This window comes from Typopeltis vanoorti, chromosome 7, assembly GCF_054136105.1.
Source record: "Typopeltis vanoorti isolate ZY-2024b chromosome 7, IOZ_Tvanoo_1.0, whole genome shotgun sequence".
NCBI classification, from domain to species: domain Eukaryota; kingdom Metazoa; phylum Arthropoda; class Arachnida; order Uropygi; family Thelyphonidae; genus Typopeltis; species Typopeltis vanoorti.
In genome coordinates, this window is record NC_143555.1 from 27,001,946 (window position 1) to 27,026,739 (window position 24,794).

At 36.1% G+C, this 24,794-nt stretch overlaps 1 protein-coding gene across 3 annotated transcripts in view; it reads left to right on the forward strand.

Annotated features, from left to right (window-relative positions):
• Positions 1 to 24,794, forward strand: part of Epg5 (ectopic P-granules autophagy protein 5) — a 923,436-nt gene that overhangs the window by 649,147 nt on the left and 249,495 nt on the right. For all 3 annotated transcript variants that reach the window (XM_090395201.1, XM_090395199.1, XM_090395200.1), the window contains exons 34-35: positions 1,961 to 2,042; positions 12,640 to 12,806. In XM_090395201.1, the coding sequence (XP_090251327.1) occupies positions 1,961 to 2,042; positions 12,640 to 12,806 (249 nt within the window). The remainder of the gene's footprint in view (positions 1 to 1,960; positions 2,043 to 12,639; positions 12,807 to 24,794) is intronic.

The window sequence follows — 24,794 nt, forward strand, 5'->3', positions numbered from 1 at the left end:
GTTCTGTTCAACATGGATAGGGTAAATGTAGTTTCACAGAAGGTTACTTTTTTATGGTTACATCAGACAAAATAGGATGGAAAAACAAATTATTAAATTTTTGTATTCATATACTAAAATTTCTTTTTTTTTGATCTTCTGTTTTGTTTTATATATGTTTTATTCTTATTCTATCATATAATATGTATTTTACTCTGTGTATTGCTTTAACCATTTATTTGTAAAATACATTCCATCCAACTAAGATTCACTAAACTCACATTCATGTCTGTGAATATTCACCATGCACTATAAGTAAAACCTATCAATAAACCTTGCCAAAGGAACAAAATTTGCTCTGCCTGTTATATCTGTCAGGGATGTCATATTCATAGCAGTGTTGCCTGAACGATCTATTCTATAACGTAGCTGTTTTCTGGTATATAAGCTGTGTATTTATACCATAGTTGTAGGCAATTTTCATTGCTCATTGTGATACCACCAGCCTGTTTATTGAAAGCATGCAGTTGTGGATTGAAAAGTGTATTATGTCTTCTAGAGCAGGATTACTATGCTGTTAGTTTTCAACTTTTTGTGGATGATAATAAAAAATATATTTTTATTTAATTCAGGTAATTCATGTAAGTTAAGAAAACCTATAAATTATGAAACAAATACATAGTATAAAATTATAAATTGTATGTAAACTTCATAGCACATAATACATAAATGTTTTAGGCAAAATAAAATAAAGTGTATATTTTAATCGTCATCACGCTCTTCAAAACTAACATTTCATAGATGTTCTTTATTTACGAGTGGCCGGATGTCGTCATCAAGAAGTTAGTAATAAGACCTTACTTACCACTAGACTGCAACTTTTTATTAAGTTCATAATATGGAGCTAAACAAATATCCAATTGTCTAGTGAATTTTCCAGAGTGCTCCATTGAGAGATCATTATCCATAAAATAACTTTCTTGCCAACTCCAATCCTATTGCTAATTTCTTTAAACTGAATTCTTTAAAGATTCATCACAATCAGAATCTTTGGCAGAACTTTCCCCACCATTTGGTTCGACATCGTCTATTAATTGAACCAGTTCCTCCTCATTTAAATCTATTTCCCCATCAATTAATTCACTATTGAAGAGATTGGAGCACTCATGAAGAAGTTCATGAAGGTTGAGTCTCATGTGCTGATCGAAACCGAATGTATCTTCAGTCTTGTTCAGTTGTTACATTGGCAGTTTATAGTGGGTGGGTTTATCCCTATTAACAAACACGTATATTGCAAAAGCACTCTAAGTGGTTTACAAAAAAAAAAAAAAAAAAAAATTTTACATAAAAAAAAACATCGCATATTGTATGTAACTCACCAAAAAATAAAGTGCTCAGATTGAGATTAACACAGTTGTGATTTTTAATGCGCTTTCCTGGCTGAAACTGAAGACAATTTTCAACAATAAATACTTTATACGGTAAACAATTGACATACATGCATACTAAAGGGATTTTCCCCTATTATGAATTCGCTACTTATAACTACATGCAGATGTAAATTTAACGAAGATAAAATTTGATTTTTAAGTCGCGCGTTGAAAAATATATGAAAAGATAAAGGGTTACTACTGTTTGTAGACCATCTTATATTGAACCCGTGTTCAACAAGGGTTACTACAATTTGTAGACCGCATTGTATAAGTACTGTGTTATACGAGGGTTACCTGTATATAACAGAATAATATTGAATTTTACTGAAGAACTTAACACTTTTTGAATATCCTACACTTTTCTTCTATTGAAGCACATGTGCATTCACATGGATTAATGATATAATTACAGTATGTTGTGTATATATATGTATATTTAGCTCTAGTGATATATGTATTAAATATACAATCTATAATCTAGCAGGTATAATGATCGTAACGATCAGGGAAATTGAATTTTTTTTATTTCTTTTGTTTGTTTTATGCAGATTTTCAGAGACCACTTAAAAGACCTGAGTTGTTACGGTTTGAATGACCATTATGCATTTATTCTCAAATTGCTTCTAAAAGGTATGCATGTTTTTTATGTAAAAAAAGTAATATTTTCTAATTGTCAGTCTCTTTTAAAACTATGTTCACATGATGGTTTCAGTTGAGCTAACAGCATGTAATTCTGGGTATATTATTGTCTTAGCTTATGGATTATGCTGATAAGAAGATAAGAATGGACTTCGAGAAAGATTCCTGGCAAAGAAGATCAGTCAGAGACATTAAAATAAGCACTGGGAGATTTATGTCGCATTACTATTTAACTATTATCATTGTCATTATCCAGCATGTCATATTCACACAGTGCTACTAGGTTGGAAGGAAATCGGTACAATTTATAGGACATGGCTGCTTTTATTAAATCTTTTCAAGTGAAGTTGGGTGTCAGTTTTGTATGACGGAGGTCATAACTAGTTTTCAGCAATATAAAGAGTCTTGTTAACCCTGCAACCCCTCGAAGGAACCTCATTCCAGCCGCTTGGATTCGTGTCCGCATTCTTTCGGTCATTACCCAACTCTCATGATCATAGGTGAGGATGGGGACATAGACTGTATTGAAGACAGCCAGCTTTGCCTTCTGGATTAACTCCCGCTTCAATGATATTGAATGGCCAAGCTCCCGCAATATTGCGCTTGCTGGGCCAATCCGAGTATCTAGCTCTACGTCCCACTTTCCATCACTCGTGAATATGGACCCAATGTATTTAAACTTCTCCACCTGCCTCAGTGGGACTCCACTCACATTTTGAGTGCACTGGAATGGTTGTCTTGAGACCACAAATGTTTCAGTTTTGGCCACACTGATCATCATTCCGGCTTCTGCACAAACCTATCCAGGGTCCACTGGAGGTCATCTGTGGAAGAGCTAAGCAGAACTGGGTCATCTGCAAAAAGCAGACGTCCAATGCTACATTTTCCAATTCTGACACATTCACTGCCTCAGCTGTGCCTATCAATCCAGTCCATAAATATTATGAAAAGGAGGGATGACAGAACATACCCTTGGCGGAGGCCAACAGAGACTGTGAAAGGTTCAGACTTTGTGCTGTTTACCCTGACAAAACTCCGGGCATTCATACAGGGACTTGATGGCAGCTAAAAGTTAGCCATCCACTCCATACTCCTGTACTACTTACCAAAGCTTATCCCAAGGAACCCAGTCATATGCCTTCTCCAAGTCCACAAAACATGTGTAGACATTCTTGGCATATTCCCAAGATTTCTCAAAGACTTGCCTTAAAGTGAAGATTTGGTCAGTTGTGCTTCTACCAGGACAAAAGCCACATTGTTCTTTCTGGAACTTTGACTCAACTATGCTCCTGCACCCTCTTTCCAAGCAGGCTGAGCAGAGAGATGTCACGATAGTTGCTGCAATCTCTCTGGTCTCCCTTCCTGAAGACTGGTATTATTATGCCTGTCTGCCATTGCTTTGGTGTTCTCCCAGATATCCAAGCAGCCTGACACACTCGAGTCAGCCAGAGAACCCCATCTTGATTTAAGGTTTTTAGCATTTCGGGCCGAATTTCATCATCACCAGCAGCCTTGCCCAATTTTATTGATAAATGGACCTCTTCTGTTGTGAGACTAGTTATCACCCCGATCTGCACCTCTTGGATGTCCACAACTGCTGGACCACCTGGGTTAAGAAGGCTCTCAAAGTATTCCCTTCATCTGTGGAAGATATCCTTCTCAGTTGTTAAAAGTACACCATCAGTGGCCTTAATTGCCCTTGCTGTGCACAATTTCCTCCCTCGAAGGCAGCAGATGGTCTGCTGGAATACTTTGTTTGCATTTGTATTTGTTGTCAGTTAGATAGAGAAAAATACGTCTCCAGCTGCTGATTAAGGTGTGATCTCTATTAGGGTTAGGAATGAGGATAGTATGGCTTACTACAAATTTGCTTGCTATGTGTCCTGATGAGAGAAAGGAATTAAATAGTGTAATTAGAATGGGAAGAATAAAATCCCAGCCCTCATGACAAAGTTCTATCCCTTGACCATAAGGTCCTGGGAATTTTCTTGTCTGGCAATCTTTATAGGCTGTGGTAACTTCAGATGTCGTAATGGGTCTGTTAAGCCCATCTTGGATATGAACAGGAAAGCCATTAATTTTCCAAGAGTATAATTACCAACAGTACTATTGTCTTCAAACAGATTTTTGTGATGTTTTTGAAAGGAGTCAAGGATGTGTTTAGTGGCGGACATGTCTTCTCCATCAACAAATATTTGAGTGATAGTCCTTTCTTTCCAAAATTTTGTGAATTGTCTGTTGAAGAATGCAGCGGAAGGGCTATCTGCTAAGTGCTGCTGTATTCTTATCTTAAAATTTCTTTCTTCTACTTGTTTCTTCCTTTCCAGTTCTATCTCTATGTTAATGTTTCTAATGGTGTTACTACATTCTATACCATTGTGTTGTGTTGTTACGAACCAGCTTCTTCTCTCTTTATGCAGGTCTTTCAACTTTTTCCTTTTGAGGATAGCCTGTTCCTTTCCCCATTCCATCATATTCTGCTTTACTGCTTCTTTGAATTTTAACCACATATCCCAATTCCAGGTATCATTATTCCAATGTGAACAGAGGGTCTGGAATTTAGTTGAAAAGATCAACGGAAAATTTGGTGGAAGTCTTCATGGTTCAGAAGGGAGAGATCTCTACAAGTTCCACTGCATGGGAAAAGTAGAGATCTTTTCTGAATTCTACTCGAACTGGATTATGATCTGACATGTTGATGTCAAGATGTTTTATCTGAATTATCCTATTTATAAGGGAAGAAGAGATATAAATTTGATCAATATGAGTACCAATACCTTGATTCATTTAAGTGTATGCCTGGAGATTAGGACTGCAAATCTTCCATATGCCTACTAGTTGAGCATTGTCGAGACATGTTTTTAAATGTGCATATCCCACTTTTCCACTTCTGGGAGGGTGTCCTCCTATTTTGTCTAATATGGGGTTTTCAATACAGTTCCAGTCTCCATCTGCTATTATGAAGTGGACACCATATAAATATGGCTCCAATTCCTGGAAGAATTTTCGTCTAACTGTTCCATTGGATGGAGCATAAACATTTATAAACCTTATTACACATCCACAGTATTTCCAATCTATTGTCAAGATTCTCCCTTCTGCATACCTTTGGATATTACAGAATGACCCAAGGAGGGTGGCAAGAATAAGAACTCCTACTCCAGCCCTGTTAAATCTTCTAAAGCTCCAATAAGAAAGAAGTGGATATCTATCTGTTAAAGTTTTTATATCTACAGAAGTATTTTTTTTTTTTGAGAAACAAAAACTTGATATTATGGCATAGCATAAATTTCCAAATAGTTTCTTGTTTAATTTGCCTGTGGAATCCTCATACTTTAATAAGGCAGTGTAGAAAGGAGATGCTGTGATTAATGAAGAGTCACTGGTAAGTCTTTAACTTCTAAATTTTGGATGAACCTGATGAGGTTCATCCAAATCATTCTTGATTTGGAAGCTGGTTATTTTCTTTTCGTGTAGGTGATAACTAGTGAGAAAACTTTGAATCAGTAAACTTTATTACATTTTCTTTAATTGTATCTCTTGCTTTCTCTTTATTAGCATGAGTTGGTTCTTCGTAATCCATAAATTCTTCTGAGCCTGAAGTGTTTTCATCTGATGATCCACAGCCTTCTCCATCTTTACATTTTTTATTACTTCTTTTCTTTTAGATGTAGTTCCTTTTTTTAATTTGTTTACCTTCAATTTTTTTTTTTTGTTAATTCATCTTTCCTTTTTGATGATCTTGTCTGCGTATTAAGCTCTTTCAGTTGTCTTACTTGCTTTTCTGTTTCTTCTCCAGTTTCTCCTTGTAGAACAGTTGCATGTTTTTGCATTTTGTTTTGTACCTGTTTGGTTGTTATATTAGGTTCATTATTGGTAATTTCAACTGATGTTCCATCACTATTTGACTGGGAAAGTTGCTCCTGCAGATCTGGAATGTTGGGGCTAATTTCTAGCCGATTTGGACATGCACTTTTTGTGATTTTACCAAGTGTAGTTTGTTTAAAAGTGCCATCTTTACCAGACTGAAGATCCAAGAACTCTTCATTATGCCTCTCTGATATATATATATATATATATGGTGTTCTAATTGGCTCTACCAGTGTTCCCACTCTTTCTGTGCAGGTTCTAAAAGGACAGGTGTTAATGCAGTGTTCAGAACTTTCACATTTCTGACAGGGTTTGAGGCACTGATTAGCAATATGTCTGATCTCCATGCAGTTGAAACGTTTAGATTTGAGGCAGTTACCACCCAAGTGATCATATGAACCACAATGCAGGCATTGCCGTTGTACTCCAGTACAACCCGAGTTATGTATGCTGTACATAACTCTGGTTGTACCAATGTCGACAAAATTTGTTATGGGCGTCTTCATATCCATTGTGAAGGTGACATCAGAAAACCAATTTGGATCTTCACCTGATAAATCCTTTCGTAGATTACTAATCTTACCCCATTTCGAAAATGTTTGTATAAGAATTTCATTACCGTTCTCTATATATTCTATCAGAAATCTTTCGATTTTTACTGTTTTTACCTGGCTCCCGACCATTATAGGAATAACTGTACTGCTTTCCAAAATAAAACCCTGTAATAGTTTGTCCCTTGTTTCCACATCTTGTATTACAATTAAATGTTTCCCTCCACCGTAAGGGATGAAATAATAAATCTTGTTTGTGCCGACTATCTCTTTTAAAACCTTAGTTACCCGTCTTGCTTCTTCACATCTAGGAATTTCTATTCCTAGAGTTCGCACCCCTGGAGGAATTGGTACCATTATCTCAAGTGGGAAAAAGACTATAACCTCTGTTTGAACGTAAGGGAAAAAAACCTTTCAGTCGTAAGTCTGAGAATTAAATAATCCCATGACACAGAAATAATTTTACACCAGTAGCTAATGCTTTATTTGAGCTACTAAAATGGCAGTGGTGATACCACTAAAAGTAATCCTGTAATGCAGATGTTAACTACATTAACAGCAATCTTAATATTTATTTTAAAAAAAACAGTGATAGTGGGGACTAAACCACCACTAGCACCAGTGAAATAAAATCAAAGTGAAAAACAAACGAAAGAAAGCCAAAGTACTTATCTTGCTGAAAACCAAGATCTCATCAGTTGGAGCTTGACCCAGAGGTGATACCAAGGTTGAGGTAAATCAAAAGTTATATTTTCATATACAAGTTGCCAAAAGGTGTCACACCTTATTATTAAAATACTCTGGATTAGAGATAGTTGTTGAAATTTTTTTCCACTTGGTTATATTATAAATTAAAGATACCAAGAAATTATATACTTGGTTTTATAAATAAGGATAAAGGATTAAAACCAAGTGTATAATTTCTTGGTGTCTTTCATTTATAGTATATGTAGTATTATAGTATATCTACATATTTATAGTATGGCAAATATCAGCAACAGTAGCATAACATTCAGGGTAAAAAAAAGAAAAGTTGGAGCCTTTGCTTTTCAAATGGCTCTTATCTGATGATGGAAATTTTTCTAGCTCTGAAAATTGCAGTTTAGGCATGGCTTCATATAGATGCGTGATCATCTCTAAACACACTAGCTTGTGCACAGTTTCCGTGTATTTCTAGATGATGATATTCTTTCCTTCATAGAATGGAACAAACTTACCTTGTCATCAACATCAGCAAGTTGAGTACGGTCCACATTCTCGCAGTACACTTTGGAGCCCAATAGATATCGACATGCTACTTACATTAATAGTGTGTTGGTCTAGAGAATTAATTCTGGACACACAAATGTTTCATGATGTTAGTGAAAAACAATTCAGTCTCATTGTGAAGTATTTGCATTTTCAGAATGATCATCATGCTTATCAAGGATTTAGGCCTAGAGTGACCTGTTCCAGTCTTAGAAGTCATTGTTGAATTTCTTAAGAGTCATCCTGGTTTCTTGTTTGTTTTTTCTCCTAATCGTTTGTAATTTAAAGCTTGTTTTCAGAATGATAAGGAATATAATCAGGTAACACATCTTTGCCCAGTCTTCAGCAAAATTTATGATTTTCTGATGAAAGTTCATCAGAAATTTAGATCACTATACATTCCTGAGAGTGACTTTAGTAATAATGAAAGCTTTATGCCATTCAAAGGTAGATTGAAATGCAAGCTGTATATTCCCCAAAAGAAAGAAAAGTATGGAGTAAATATATGCTTTACAAAGTGGATATCTTTGGTATTTCAAACCTTACACAGGAAATGTTGTTTATTCTTAACGGTACATATTAGAACACAGAAATATAAGCAAATAATTAATTTATTAACTTATTGCTGATATTTCGCTCGTGATATAACCAGCATCTTCAGAGCACAAAACACAGTTTGTCACAATATGCAAGACTATAACAACATGGTGTAATCAACATATAAGTCTGCCACTCGCTTACACAGGAAAGCAGACTGTACTGGAATGTGATAAATATTCAGATCTTCCATTGTTGATGCTTATAGTAATGGAGTTACTAGACCCTTTACTGGGAAAGGTTACTGAGTTACAATGGATAATTATTATATGTGCCCTTAGCTCACTGATTTGCTTTTACAGCATTATACAGATAGTTATTGTGCTCTAATTTAAAAAAAGGCAAGACATGCCTCCAGATCTAGCATCAGTAAAGCTATCAACGAGGGAAATCTGGGCTTATCTGAGAGGGAAGTCCTTTGTTGGAAAGACAAAAATTGTTTTTCTGCTGTCTTCTCTGTACAGTCCATCTGCTTCATCAATGTGGAGCAGATGGATTGTACAGAAAGTTTTCAAGAAAGACAAAATGTGCATGCAACGATGCTATAGGTGGAGTGTACAGGTGTGATCAGTAGCTGTCATTTTACTCTGTAATAAGGAAACAACATGAAAAATACTACAAAAAAAGAAGTGTTTGGAAATATATTGGATTTTATTATTTGGAACAGCTTCCTCTTATGCAATTAAAAATGTATGTCTACCATAACATATCTAGATTCTTCTTCTTCTTCTTCTTCTTCTGCAGCTCCTCCCACTTAAGTGGGGTCACTGTTGATGATGAGTCTCCTCCACATCCTCCTGTCTTGGGCTGTCACCACATCCAAGTTCTTCATCCTCAAGTCCCCTTCTACCAGCTCCCTAAATCTCTTCTTTGGCTGCCCATGCTTCCTCCTTCCTTGCACATCCATCTGCATGATCCTTCTTCCCACATATTCGTCCTCCCTCCTCATCACATGACCAAACCATCTCAGCCTTGCCTCCTGTATCTTTGCTCCTAAGTTCGTAACTTTCACCGTTCCCCTTACATGGTCATTTCCTCAGACGATCCTTTCTGATCATAATGCACATCCACCTAAGCATTCTCATCTCTGCTACTTCCATCCTGCTGATGTTATTTTTCCTCAGGGCCACAGTTTCTATATCATATGTCATAGCTAGCCTCACTACTGTCCTATAGATTTTGCCTTTCAGATTGATCGGCACACTCTTATCGCACAACACTCCGGCCATCTCCCTCCAGTTCCTCCAACACGCTTGTATCCTGCATCCCACTTCCTTCTCAGTTCCTCCATCTTCTTCCACTGTTGAACCTAAATAGCTAAAGTTCCTCACCTTCCTGATGACATTTCCTTCCAGGTCTGTCTCCTGACTGCCGCCTACTGTGCAACACATATACTCTGTCTTACTTCTGCTCAGTCTCATACCTCTTTCTTCCAGTACTTTTCTCCATCTTTCCAGTTTTAGTTCCTGCTTCTTCTCTTGAATCCGCACACAGCAAGATGTCATCTGCAACATGTCCAAGGCGCATCTTCTCTCACCTCCCCTGTCACCACCTCCATCACAATGTTACACAGAAACGGACTTGATGCAAGCCAACTGTTACTTGAAAAACTTTCTGTCTGTCCCAGACAGGTCCGAACAATTGTCTTCACATTTCTATACATCTCCTGCAGCAACCTGACATATTTCTCCGGAACCTTCTTCTCCCTCAGACATCTCCAGACTTCCTGCCTTGGCACTCTATCGTATGCTTTCTCCAGATCAATAAATGCTAGATGTAGCTCCTGTTGATTCTCTCAAAACTTCCATCATCTGCCATAACCCAAAGATAGCATCTGTTGTTGATCTACCAGGCATGAAGCCAAATTGTACCTTTTCAATCTCCACCTCCTTTCTCAATCTTCCATCAAGAACCCTTTCTAGGATTTTCATTGTGTGGGACTTCAACTTTATTCCTCTGTAATTTTTACAGTCTTGTGCATCCCCTTTACCCTTGTAGATGGGGACAAGAGTACTCTCCCTCCATTCCTCGGGTATATTTTCCTGTTGGCAAACTTTCATGAACAGGTCCCACAGCAGGTCAATTCCCTCTTCCCCCAGTGCCTTCCATGCCTCCACTGTAATCCTGTTGGGGCCCCACCGATTTTCCATTCCTCATCCTCTTCATGGCCTCCGTCACTTCCGCTGTACTGATGTTCTGCACCATCCCCTCAGAAGGCTGCCCATCTTCTCTGTTAGTCCTTGCATTTTCCTCATTCAAAAGTCCTTCAAAGTATATTCTATAACATATGTAGATTACAGAGTAGAAATCATGAAAGCATTGTTACAAGTTTATACTCCTTCAGAAAGGAAGAAAACAGACAATCCTTCCAGACTTCTATGGGTGAGTGCTACTAACTCAAACCATTTCCCAGAAACTTTACCACCCACATCTAAAAAAGAAAAGGGTTGGGGGGGGGGGGGTACACAAATGTTGTTTGCTTTAAAAAAATAATCAGAAAGGAGACAATAATCTGGTGTCCTGAATGTAAAACTGCTTTGTGCATAGAAATTTAAACAGAATTATTATGTAATTCAGTTCCATGGATAAGGAGGGGTGGGGGATGGAGTTAAGAATCTTCAAAATGAGCATAAATTTTGAATCAGTCCGTATAGGATATCTGTCATATATTTTCAACATATCTGCATTTGTTAAGCACTGGATATTATAGGAATGTGCATCCTAAAAAAAAGAAATCATCTATTGCTATCTTAAGAAAAAGACAAAGGCAAAGAGTCCCTGCTGAAATATCATTGGAAATGATGAGAACTTATTTACGAGTGATCGCTTCTCCATGATAACCACTTTCTTGCAAGGGTAATTATGCACTTCATCACAAATATTATGATAGATAATTGAGCAAGCTGACTTGACTCATCTTCTCATCATTAGCAGAATTTGCTTCTGCTCTTCTTCCATCAGCAGTGAACCACAATCTGCCTGTGGAATAATGATTGCACAGCAGCCAAAGAAGCTTGAAAGAAAACCTGGGATGTTTTTCACAGATACTCCACAACAACAACAACAAACAGCATTGATTTTGGACTTGCCCATCTTCAAGCAACACTCATCTGGTATCAGATTCAGAAGGGAAATCCTGGATTCAAGATACAAACTTCATAACAAAAACAACCAATTGAGACAAAAAAAAAAAAATGTATGGTCTTTCTACCCTTGAACACAATCGTTGCACAGTTGCTTATCCAACAGCAACTGCCTATACTCTGGGAGAGATGTATACTAAAACATTGAAAACTTTCTGTTCCCCTGAATTTCTCTTTTACAAGCTCTAGAGAATGCAGTAGACAACATTGCCCAGCATCCACTAAATGCTTCTACCATGGCAGTCATATAGACCAACAGTAGCTTTTCTTTCAGCAGGCTAATGAAATTTTCCCTCTCTCTCCTTTTTGTCTACTAGCAAGTCTTTGAAGCTCATAGAAGTGAATGCTGAATTTCTTCCTGCCTACGAAGATGTTTCAATATCGGGGGACCTAGTGAGATCTTCTGCCATCTTTCATCATTATATCAACACAAATCTCACTAGAACAACTAGTTGGCAGCGAACGTGTTAATTAATGTATGAAGCAGCACTATTTGAGCTATAGGCAAAATGGTTTGATAGTGAAATTTATTAGAAATAACTGCAAAAGGTGGGTCACATAACATTCATTTTAGTTAGGCTGAATTTCTCATCAGACTTTCAGAAACATAAACTATATATGAAATTGCTCAAATGATTATTAAACAATTCCAACTTGTACAATCTACAATACAGATATCCTGGCCTGTTTCGTCAAGTGGTTAGCATATCCGCTCCAGCTAAAAGACTGCAGGTTCGAATTCCTCCGTGGGCATGGATGTTTGTGATTGTTTGTGAAAATACTAGTGGTGGTGGTTGGTGGGTTGAATGGTGGAGACAGAGTTGTAGAGTAAGTGCCCTATCTCGATGAGTCTTTGGACTTCCTGGAGGTGTCACATAATAATAATATCTATGAGATGGTAAAGAGGAGAAGGGGAAAATTACCGTCTTTAGACTTTTTTTTTTTTTTTTAATTATTATTTTCAGAGTACATCTAGTTCTTTCTTTGATTGAAGTAACACTCAAATTAGCTAGCTCTCCAGTTGAGCAGAAGCTTGAAGCCTGTTCAACTTAGAAATTGGAATTTCATCAGATTGAATTTTGGCCCTAATGATAAATCATGTTTTGCATTTATATGAATCATGTAAGTTACAGTATCTTATTTAACTAATATTTTCAATAAACTGAATTTATCTTACAGGCACAGAAACTTGTAGCATATCTGTTAGTGTGTGGTATGATTTCTTTTCTTCACTTGGAGCCAGTTTTCTGAGCAAAACTGAGGATGCCATCAGACGTTCTCTAGAAAGATATGCTACAGGAAAAGACATTGCTATTAGGAATCAAGTTTTGCTTTCTGAATTTCAGGTAAGGGTCATAGTAACAAATTGAAAATCAAAATTTTAATGGTACCAAAATCTCTTTTACTCTGTGGACCTTCATTTCACTGGATATAATTTCTGGTCATAGTTAAGATAGATAACTGAAAAAAGGCTTCCACATTGCTAGTTAAGTACACTAGAATGAAATATCATAGTAGGTGTGTACCATATTCTAAAATAAAGATGTACACAAATCCACATGATAAGAAGACTGCAAAAAATAAGTCTTATCCCTGCAGTCCACGCCCAAGACTGGCTAACTTGGCTATGACTGAGAAAGATCCTAAGCTCCTCGCATCAGTGACAGGAATCAAACCCAGGACATTCCTTTCCCAGGCATATGGTTGCAAAGTGCATAGCCACTTGACTAAACGCACAGACTTAATCAGTTGTTTAAGAATTTAGTGGCAAAAATGGGAATTCGATTTGAAATAGGGAATGATCACCATTTAGTTAGAACAGGATGAAACTGAATATCATATTCAAAAAAAAAAAAAAAAACTTGCAAGAAAGTTATTGTTGTTATTATTATTATCAGCAAACCTCCATTAAGTCAAGAGATGCATTACGGGAGGTTCTTCTCTCACATGCACAGCTCATGATACCTCGACTTAAATGCATTCAGTCCCTACACTCCACACACTCTCAGGCAGTGCATTCCAGTCACCCATCACTCTCCATGTGATTTAAGTCTTCTACAATGGAATCAAAACATCCTTACTTCTATATATCATTGTTCTCTGCATTAATTTCCATAATCTGCTGTGTTGTCCTCACAATTTTATCAAAATATCCATGAAATTTCAAGTCTCTATTTACTACAACTCCAAAATCCTTCGTCTCCTCCAAAATATCCCCAGCAATCCCATACTTTCCATTCCATCTTTGCTTCACCAATTTTAAAACATTGTACTTTGTAACATTAAACTAACATCCCCACACATTAACCCCATTCAGACAGTCTGTTTAGGTCCTCTTACAAAGCTACAACATCTGCTCTACTTCTCATAACTCTTCCCAACTTTGCATCATCGACAGTATATCACCATTTAAGCCCTTTCCAATGTCATTTATATACAAATTAAATGACAGTTGCCCCAATACAGATCCCTGGGGGGCAAGCCACTAGTTACTCCTCTTTTGGGATATCAATCCCACATACACAACCTGTTGATACCTATCAGACAGCCAATCTCTGCTCCAATGCACTAATCTATCCAACCCCATCTGTTCCAATTTAATTACTGGCTTGTCATGCAGTAATCTGTTGAGCATCTTTGCAAAATGTAAATATACTACTGTATGTGCATCCCCCTTGTCTAATATATTTGTCATCTTGTTATAATAAGTAAGCAGATTGCTAAAACGATCTTCCTTTAGCATACCCATGCTGTCCATTAAAGAGAATTTTACTGCTATCTACCCAGTTCTGAATCCTTATCCAACACCTTCACCACAACTCCAGACAAGCAGAATGGCCTATACTTCAAAGCCTTAATCTTATCAACTCCTTAATGCAGTGGAACAATTTTGCTATCTTTCCATTCCTTTGGGACCTGAGCTAATCTAAGACTAATGTTCAAAATGTATGTGAAAGGTGTTGTTAACTCCCTGGAATATTGCTCCAAAACACACAGTGATATAGCATCCAGTCTCATGACCTTGTTGACATCAATTTTACTATTTCTCATATACCCCTGCTCAATCACCATCAGTGGGTCCTCCTCCATTTTCACTGCTCGGAAGTTAATGAACTGCTCATTTAGCACCTCTACTTTATCCTCCTCAGTGTTTATCATTCTCCCATTATCAAGGATCAACATCATTCTTCCTTCTATTGGCCACATGTCGAAAAAATCTTCCTATGATTTCTTTTAACGTCATTTGCTAACTGCTGCTCATACTGCACTTTTGCTACTCTGACTAGGTGAGTCACTTTCCTTGCTTGCTCTTTGTACTCCTCATGTAACTGATTATCTCCACTCATCTTGTGCCACCTCCACAATCTTTTGCCCACTACTACTTACATTCAGCGATATCTCAATATTTTTTTTTTAATCAAAGTTGAGAATCTTTCACAGATGAACTGTGGAATCAAATACACAAATATTATTCAAAAAAAAATAGAAGAGTTTGAAAACAAGAATCATACCTTGAAGATTTTGTGGCAGACCCAGAAAACAGATTTATTTAGCCAGAGGCATGTTTTGAGGTTTTCTGTGAGGACAAAAAAAAAAACTCCATTGTGGATTTGGGAAATTAAATAAGCAACCAAGAAAAAGAAGGGAGCTTATCAAAATTCTTGGGCAAATACAGAGAAAAATGTCACCTCTTCACTCATTTATTTTGCACCTACCTTATTTAATCTCCTGACTTTTGGAACACACTCAGTTGTTACCTCTTTCAGTTAATTCCTGAGTTATGACAAAACAGCATTGATTTTCTACCCATGCAAGTCCTTATTCCATGATATCAATGCAACCTGCCTTCTGGATTTGTCATAATTGCCCACCTTATAGTTTCACATATAACTCTTTCTCACAAAAGTCCTGAAATGGCTGGTCACCACTTAAGTGATCACTTCATGGTCACTTTCACCAATTGCAGGATGATGTGACACTTCATTTACAACAATATCTTCTGATGAGATAATCAAATCCAAGACCCTCAATCCACATGTAGTCACTGTTATGTTGCTTAAAGTAGTAGTCCCCTCAATAACTCAATTGTATTGTCTTTGATTCCTGATGCTGTCTCTTCATTCCAGTCTATATTATCATGATGGAAATCACCCTTTTTTTATTAGCTAGACCAATTTATCTAAACATTTCCTTCTCACTGCCTTTCACATTACAAGGTCTATAGCAACACTCAATAAACATTATCTCCTGTCTGTCTCCACTTCACACCATACTGCTTTAAAACCACTGTCAGTATTTGTTCCTGACATCTCCACTCTAGGTGGTCACAACTCTTTTGCTATCATCATTATCACTCTCCTCCCTTTTTGCTTTGTTTGTTGTGAAAGATTGCATATCCCTCCTTCTCTATTCCTGTCAGATTGTCATCCTCATTCAGTCATATCTCACGTATTCCAACAATTTTGGGGCAAATGAACTCTATTAGTACTACATTTTTATTTCCCTTGTTTTGAATACTTCTAGTATTTGTAAACATACACATTAGCTCATTTCTGTTTCTATAACAAGTCCCACTAACCCCACTTCTTAGACGTGACTCTTCCCTATTCATTCCTGTCTATCATTACTGATACCACACCCCTCTCCAGACCTAAATATCATCCTTACATCCTTGACCGTCTTAATCCTTTCTTGAGCACTCGCATATCTACTGAAACCATCATCTACACTTTTCATGCAGTTTCCCCCTTTCCACCCTAACCTCCTCATTTCCCTGTCCACTCTGTGTTCCTTCTCTCTTATTCTCTCCACTTGCACCACTCACCTCTCCATTCACAAACTTGCCAACCTTACTCTTCCACAACACCACTTGCTTCCTCAGCTTTTAGATTCACTTCTTTCGTTCTCTCTTGCAGCAACAATTTCTTCAACTGACTCACACCAAATCCATTCAAATGTAACCTATCTCTTTTATACAGCTCAATCCACTCCTCAGACTCATCCCACACATTCACAAAACGAACTCCTTTCTCTGCACACAACTTTGCTAGCATGCAAAGTTGTGTGCGGAATTGTTTACTATTCAAAATCTTCACCCGCCTCCTCAACTCATTATTATTATTATACCTGGACAACACCTGACTAACTTGTCTACCACACTTTTATCTTTCACTCTTCTTAACAGCCTCATGACATCCCTCCTTACATTCTTTTTGTTTGTTCAGATCATTCGTGCCAACTACCAACTCTTTAGCTTATGTACTCCACTTATCCAATGTTTCAACCACCCTACTCATTCTACCTCCTGGAAAACAGACCTTGTGCACCTTTTCATTCACCACATCTCTCATTATCAAATCTCCATACATTGCCACTCCCAAATCATTCAATGTTTCTTTTAAATCTTTCATCCCATTCTTCCTCGTATTCCTATTCAAAGCCATAGTTCTCCTCAGTTCATTCCTTATACATTTAATATCTTGCCTCTTCTTTGCCAGCTCTACTTTCATATCTTGAATTAGTTTTTTAGTGAAATTTGCACAAATCGCATTTTCATTCCCTTGCACGTCCACTGTCTTACTATTCACCACTGCTATCTTGCTGTCATCTTCGCGTGCTGTTTTATCGTTACTGCTCAAGCACTCATTGTACTGTAAACTCCACTTACTCCCTTAGCAGCATCCACAATCTTTTGCCCACTACCACTTACATTCAGCGATATCTCAATATTTTTTTTTTAATCAAAGTTCAGAATCTTTCACAGATGAACTGTAGAATCAAATACAAATATTATTCAAGAAAAAATAGAAGAGTTTGAAAACAAGAATCATACCTTGAAGATTTTGTGGCAGACCCAGAAAACATTTATTTAGCCAGAGGCATGTTTGAGGTTTTCTGTAAGGACAAAAAAATAACTCCATTGTGGATTTGGGAAATTGAATAAGCAATCAAGAAAAAGTAGGGAGCTTATCAAAATTCCTGGGCAAATACAGAGAAAAATATAAGAAATTGAAGCAGTGCGTAAAACTGCCTAAACAAAAGTCATCGGTAAACTTTGATAATAACAAAGAAAAGAAATATCATGAAGGTGGTGAAATTTCTTTTAAAGAGTACTTTAAAAGAAATCAGAGATAAGGGTGACAAGAAATGTGAAGAGAAGATATTCTGAAGGTCTGGAGTAATTACTTTGAAAGATTGCTAACTGAAACAAGAAGTGACAGCATGGTAGAAAACAATTCATGAGGGGAATGCAGTCACATATACACATATACATATCAATATTTGAGGTTAAAAAAAAGTGATCAAAAACTGGAAATGTGAAAAGGAAGCAGGAATAGTTGATATTTGACCAGCAATGCTTGCATGAAAAATAAAAAAGGGAAATAAAGCTGAATGTGAGAATTACAGAGAACTTTTCTTACTGAGTGTTCCTCATAAAATTTATGCAGGTATACTTGGGTTGGAAAGCAAAAATTGTAGAAGGGAAGCTTGGAGAACAAGCTGGGTTCAGACCAAATAGAAATTTTCAGGTTAAGTTTGTCACTTTAAGTCAAATAGTTGAGAAATCATGGAATATAATAAAGGTTTGTATTTTAGTTTCACAGATCTGGAAAAGGCATATGACAATGTGCCAAGAGGAAAGTTATTAAAAACACTTTAGTTATATAGTATAAATGGGACATTTTATCAAGCAATACTTAGTCTATATTTTAATTGTAAGTCAGCAATTTGAATTGAAGGAGGTATCGGAAGGTGATTTCATGTTAATTCAGGTGTGTGAGATAAGGGTGTACATTATCTCCACTGCTATTCATCATCTTTATGGATCACATTACAAAAGAAAATGGCATTAAAACCTGATATCAAATTTCTAGATGTTGTTCTTGGCTTTTTACTCTATTTACACTGTTAAATACATCCAGAACAATCTTACAGGGTTCTTTAATTAAATTGAATGATTGCTATATTTGGTACAAAAGTCAACAATAAAAAGGCAGACTATAGGTAGGAGCATTGAAAATATTACAGTGTATCCTGAATAGAGAACCTGTAGAACAAGTACAACATCTTAGCTATTCAGGCACAATTTTTAGTGGAGATGATAAATGTGGAAAAAAGTAGCCGAATTAGTGAAGTTGATATGGTGGGAAGTCAATTGAATAAATTTTTATGGAGTAAGAGAGAAATTTTTTAAAACACTAAACTTGCTGTATTTATAACATTGTTTAGACCTATTTTAAATTATGAATCTGGGAGTAGAGTCAGAAATAACACTTGAACAAGGACAGGAGATTACAAATCTGATAATCTCGAGAAAGATTAGAGATTAATCATTTAGAAATTGAGGATATTAGGATGGATCTTGACATTCTTAAGAAATGTTTCAGCTGAGCTAATCTCAGGCTGTATGGTCACTTAAACATCATGGAAGAGGAATGATTAGCAAAACAAGTGTGCTTTTTTTCCAGGATGGCAGGAAAAAGACCCAGAGGACAACCAAGATCTAGATATATCGACACAGTAAGAATTCCCTGAAATATAAAGTTGGACAATATTTGAATCCTGGCAGGATAACAGATTAATTTGTAGAAAATTATCAGTAGAAAGTTAGCAATGATGTAACCTTCTCATGTAGTACTTTTCTAATATTCTGCACACTCCCAAGAGTGTATATCAGGAATTTGAAGATGAAGATTTGGCAAATTTTGAAGAAAGCATTAATTGACTCTGCAGGGAATGAGGTTTTGCAAGGATAGAAAAATCAGAACTTCATGATTGACTCAAGAAGTCATGTCTGTTCTTGTTTTTATCCTAAAGAATATAAACGTTTTACAGTGGCAAAACTGCATAATTCTGAAGATTGATTTCCAAATGATTGAAGGAGCAGAACTGTCTCATAGTATCTACCTATAAAAAAAATGAAGGATGTGAACATTGCAAAACATCACTCTGATTAATGTTCTAGATATACTCATATACTTCAGAATGGGGTAAGAAAATTTATGTATGTTAAACTGCAGGAAGAATGAGCATTGGGTTCAGGATAAACTGTATAGTGATATCACTATACAGTGGTGCCTTGGAATTCTACACTAATCCATTGCTGAACTAATGTCGAATTGCAGGACAATATTTCCCATATAAGTCTTCCCACTCCCCTGACAGGGGAGTGGGAGAGAAATATACCGTATTATTTACTTTATGTATTTTGCTATTGTATAACACACTAAATTACAAAATACACTATTGTATACACAATACATACAATCTATTGATCCTTAGATGTTGAAAGGGATGCTTCTTTATCCTGTTCTACCTCTTCTCGTCTCCTCTTTGCTTGAACAGGAATGAGGAACTGATCAAGGTTGGACTTTCTCTCCCTCTTTTTCAAAATGGTTTTCAAATATTAACTAGCCTTCTCACAGATCATTGCCTGAGTTACTGCTGGATCTCCCTTCATCTGTCTTTCTCTAGTCCAGTGTTTCTCAACCTTTTTTTTTGGATCATGCCCCCCCCCCCCCTTTAGCATAATAGTCACTGAAAAAGTATAATATAAATATGTACATGTATATTTCTAATTGCCTCCCAAAATCTTCAAATTGCCTCCCTGTGGGGCGTATGCCCCACGTTGAGAAACACTGCTCTAATCCAAGTGATAAACAGCTTTTCCGTCCCTTCATTGATTGAAGATCTATTCTTGTCAGAAATCTTCATTTCACCAGCAGACACCCTAGCACCCACAATCTTCTCTCTGTTGACACAGTTGACCTAGGAATGCCATACTCTTGAGCTACATCTGTAATTGTTTTTTTTCCTTTCTGCACTTTATCTACAATTTCTTTCTTCATTTCTATGCTCAACCAAGTGTGCTTCTTTCCTGAATTATTCCTCTGTTCACTTCTCTTTGGACCCATTCCTAAATTTCACTCAAAAAAATAACTGCAGATGCACAAAATTTTTACTTTCTGAAAAATGCAGAATTGAAAATTTGCACAAATAACATGTGAAAACACCAATGCAGCCGAACAAGAAATGACAAATAAAAATGGCATCCCACAATTCCATGCATGTGCATGCGCCGGTCTGCAAAATTCAACTGTGGAATTGCAAGACACCACTGTATTTGTATAATGCAATATATATATATATATATCCTATATGTAATCAAGGCAGCTGTTAGAATTAATGCGAATATACAAACGGTTTCCTTCAAAGTTAGGTGTAAGACAGTGGTGCTTGTTTACAGTTATTCATTTTTCATCATAAGAAAAAATAGAGAATTTTATTCAGAAACCACAATATATTTCATCCAGTATTTCATAGACATTATCAGAGAGAAAGATTGATAATTACATTCAAAACATGAATCATAAGAATGTTATGTGGCATGCTTACTAGCTCATGTTTCATTCACAGAATTACACTCAGGGCTGTAGTTATGCACAGATGCATGGGGGGGGGGGGGGCAAACAATGAGGGAGGGACCCCAGAGCACTCTAGCACTTTAGGCCTCGCCCACCTCAGGATAAGTGTAAGTATGGCCCTGATTACACTATTAGAGTTCAAAGGAACAATTGTAAAAGTTTATCCAGATTTAAAAAAAAAAAAAAAAAAAAAAAACATTGTGACCAATAAATAGTAATCACTTCCCAGTACTTGCAGATTGGCATACAATCAGAGCAGGTAAGGTTTGGATGATTTCTTAGCATTTCGCATGTTTCAAGGAAATGAAGAGTCTTTATTTCTGCAGGTCTGATTCCAAAGAACTCTATTCCTAGTATCAATAACATATAAAGCAAAGCCAGACTTAATTTTTTTATTATTATTCGTTTTATATTTTTTGTTTAAATCTTCACAAACTTTTACAATTATTCTTGAACTCTAATAGTGTAATTCTGTCTTCGTAAGTGCTACCTAGACACAAGCCAGAAAGCACATGATTCGTGTTTTGAATGTAGTTACTGGTCTTTCTCCATGATGATGTCCATCATGGAAAAAGAAAATAACCATCTAAGTATCTATAAATATGTCTGGTACATAATGTTCCCTTAAAACAGTAGATTTCTTTATGTACCCTTATGGAGTGTCAAGATATTATGTGACAGTGCTACACAATTAAAGTTACATTATTATTAATGCCCTATCAACAATTTTCCTCCAAATTAGTCTATATTCATGATTCATTCAGCATTGTCAGATCTTATACTTCTCTGTTCTGGAGCACTTCTGACTGCATCAGTCCACGTAGATCTTGGTCCTGTGAATCTTAGCAACTGACACCTACTTTGGTTACCTTTCCTCTCCCATTCTGTTAAAGTGATCAGTACCACCTTAAATTAGCTCTGCTCACACACTCCTGAAAGGTCCTTCCTTGTATCCTCATTTTTAATATAATTCTATATTGATGCCATCTGTTGACTCCCCTAATGTCACTCAGAGACTACTACTGTTAAGAATAATTACTTTGATTTCCAGACATTTTGCCCTTCATGTTAAGGTAACCATCAGGAATATTCATAGAGAAGCTACATTACAATTCAAACGGTATTGTATATATGTATATAGTAATAGTAATATAAATAATGACACTAATTTGATCATCCATTATTCCACTGACCTGACCTGTAGTGGGAAAAAAAAAACAATATCAAAGCAAATACCGTCGACAGGGTGTAGCATAGAGTCAGCCTGCCTCATGGCACGGCTTAATAAGGGCACTCGTTCAGCCATATTGTGGTAGGCGGTGTCACTACGCTAACAATTCTTGTTAGTATAGCAAGTGCAGAAAGAAGTTTTTCCAAGCTTAAACTGATTAAAAATTGTTTGACAACAGCAATGACCCAAGAAAGATTGGTTGGTCTAGCAACTATATCGATAGAGGTGGACATAATTTAAAAACTTATCATTTAAATTTAGAAGAGCTTATAAACAGTTTTATCAATATTATTATGTAATCATTTTGCATTAATGTTTCTTTTGTAATAAAAACAAAATAGCAATTGGAGATTTTCTTATATTTTTCTCTTATAATCCATCAGGGGCGATATTTAATTGTTTGCTTCAGGGCACGATCTAATCTGGTGATGGCCCTGATCAAAGTTATATCCTGTTCTCACATGGTGACGAAACAAATCATATTATCTTTTAATACAACAATGGTAGTAGCCAATCAATAATTTAGCATAAGGGTTTGTTATATTAATGTTAAGATCTTAGAGTTCTACAGTACTAGTGATAATTTATAATGAACCTGTTCAAACAAAAGTTTATGTGGGTAAATATTTACCATCCATATTCTTGAGATTTTTGGAATATCATTATAGTTGAGATTAGAGTGGTTTATTAGAATTTCACAGGCTTCCTAAAATTTGTACTCATACCTTTCCAGTCAGTTCTGTGTAGAGTATCCAGGGCATGATCAGAAAGTTCGGATTTACCAATGGTATTAAATTTAATGCATTGTTTTTGTTCCTTTTTTAAGATAGGAATTGTGCATCCAATTTCACATATATATACACACCATGTTATGGATACATTGAATATGGTATACTCCAAGGTGGGCCATGGAAGGAAGGGGATCCTTGGAGAGGTTGAATAAGTTCTTTAATTTTTCAGGGTTTTTAAAGATGGCATTAAGGTTGTATTTGTGTAATATTCTGTTTTTATTTTGTCTGATATCCCTCAAAAGCTTCCATATGCCAGCCTGGTTGGCTGAGTAGTTAGTGCACCTGCTCTCCAACTGGCTGTGGGTTCAAATCCTGCTGTGGGCATTGATGTTTGTGATTGTCTTTAGGTGAAAGATGAATGTCATTGCCTGGTGTGAGACCACCACCCTGCTTGTTGGAGGTCTGAAGCGGCTTAAAAAAGTTCTGTGTTTGGTTTTCACTAGAGCATGATTTCCAAAGTATATAAAAAAAATTAAAAATACAAAAAATATATTGAATTGTTGAGTGAGGGGCAAAGAAATCCTTAGCCCACCTATGGTACAAAATGTTATAAGTTTACGCATAACCTTTCATGGATGGTAGCCACATAAAAAATAAATATATATATATATATATATATATATATATATATATATATATATATATATATATAAGTTAGCTGGTAGGGTGGAGGGTAACAGAGGACCAGTTTTCACGTCTTTTCTGCAGATATTTCCATCGTCGCTGCTCAGAACTAGCATCTACAGTTCCATCTCTCTTTTTTACTATACCTTTGATAATATGAGCAGCAGCTGCTCATCCACTTGTGATTGAATTGCTAACCATCAAACCCTATTTCTTCTCTTCATCCTTTATTGCATTCCTTCCCTTCATAAACATCCTCTCCTGTGAAGTATTCTCCAAAGATTTTACCCTCCTATTCTTCCTAAATTACATGAATAGATTCCTTTTCTCTTAACCTTCTTTCCACATACATACATACATACATACACAACATTAATTTGTTGTTGTTTCCGCAACCTCTTGTGTTGTGTTAGTGATATACGTATATTTAAAAAAAAAAAAATCCTTATTAATACCCATTAATATCATGGTATATCTCTTTCAATATTCATAAATATATCTCAAAATGGGAAACAAATTACTGAGGAAGCCCTTTTCTTAACAAAATTGTGCTCTTCCCTACAAAGTACCAATTTTCCCCACCCATTCTTAAATATGAACTAAAGCAACCTTAATTTCCACTCCAAATTCTGATTTTCTTGTAATTTTCTCCATTTGTATTTTCACTGTAATGAGATTCCCTTATTATCTATATATGATATTCCTTCAATTTCTTTAGGGCTTTACCTTTGTGGATTGAATTTCAAATTAAACAACCAGTTCACCTTAATTTATGCTGAAACTCCATCTAATCCATCTTGTTGTTTGTATCAAGAGTTCAAACAAAGTCATATTTTATAAATTTAGAATCCTTTTTTAGAGATATATTTATCGAAATAAAGCAACAGTCGAGCATTCTGTTTTCCAGCAGCTTTGCTCTTCTGCCAAAATTCTCATCAACTCTTTCTTCACCTATCATTTGATTACCACATAATAAACAGCAAAGACAAATAGAAAATGATTAATGTACTGGTTACAGATGTTTGAGCTCATTAATGTTTAATCATTAATTAATGTATGATCAGACTTCAGACATTTAAGTCAACACAATATTAAATGTTACATTACATCTTTTTTGTATCAACTTCTTGAACCAATTTGCTTTAATTGTACAAATTAAAATTAGAATTATGCAATTCTCTATTACAAGACAAGGAAAATGTAACCAAAGTGATACAACCAATTCACTGACACTAATGACCAGAAATTGTAACTTACATTTTT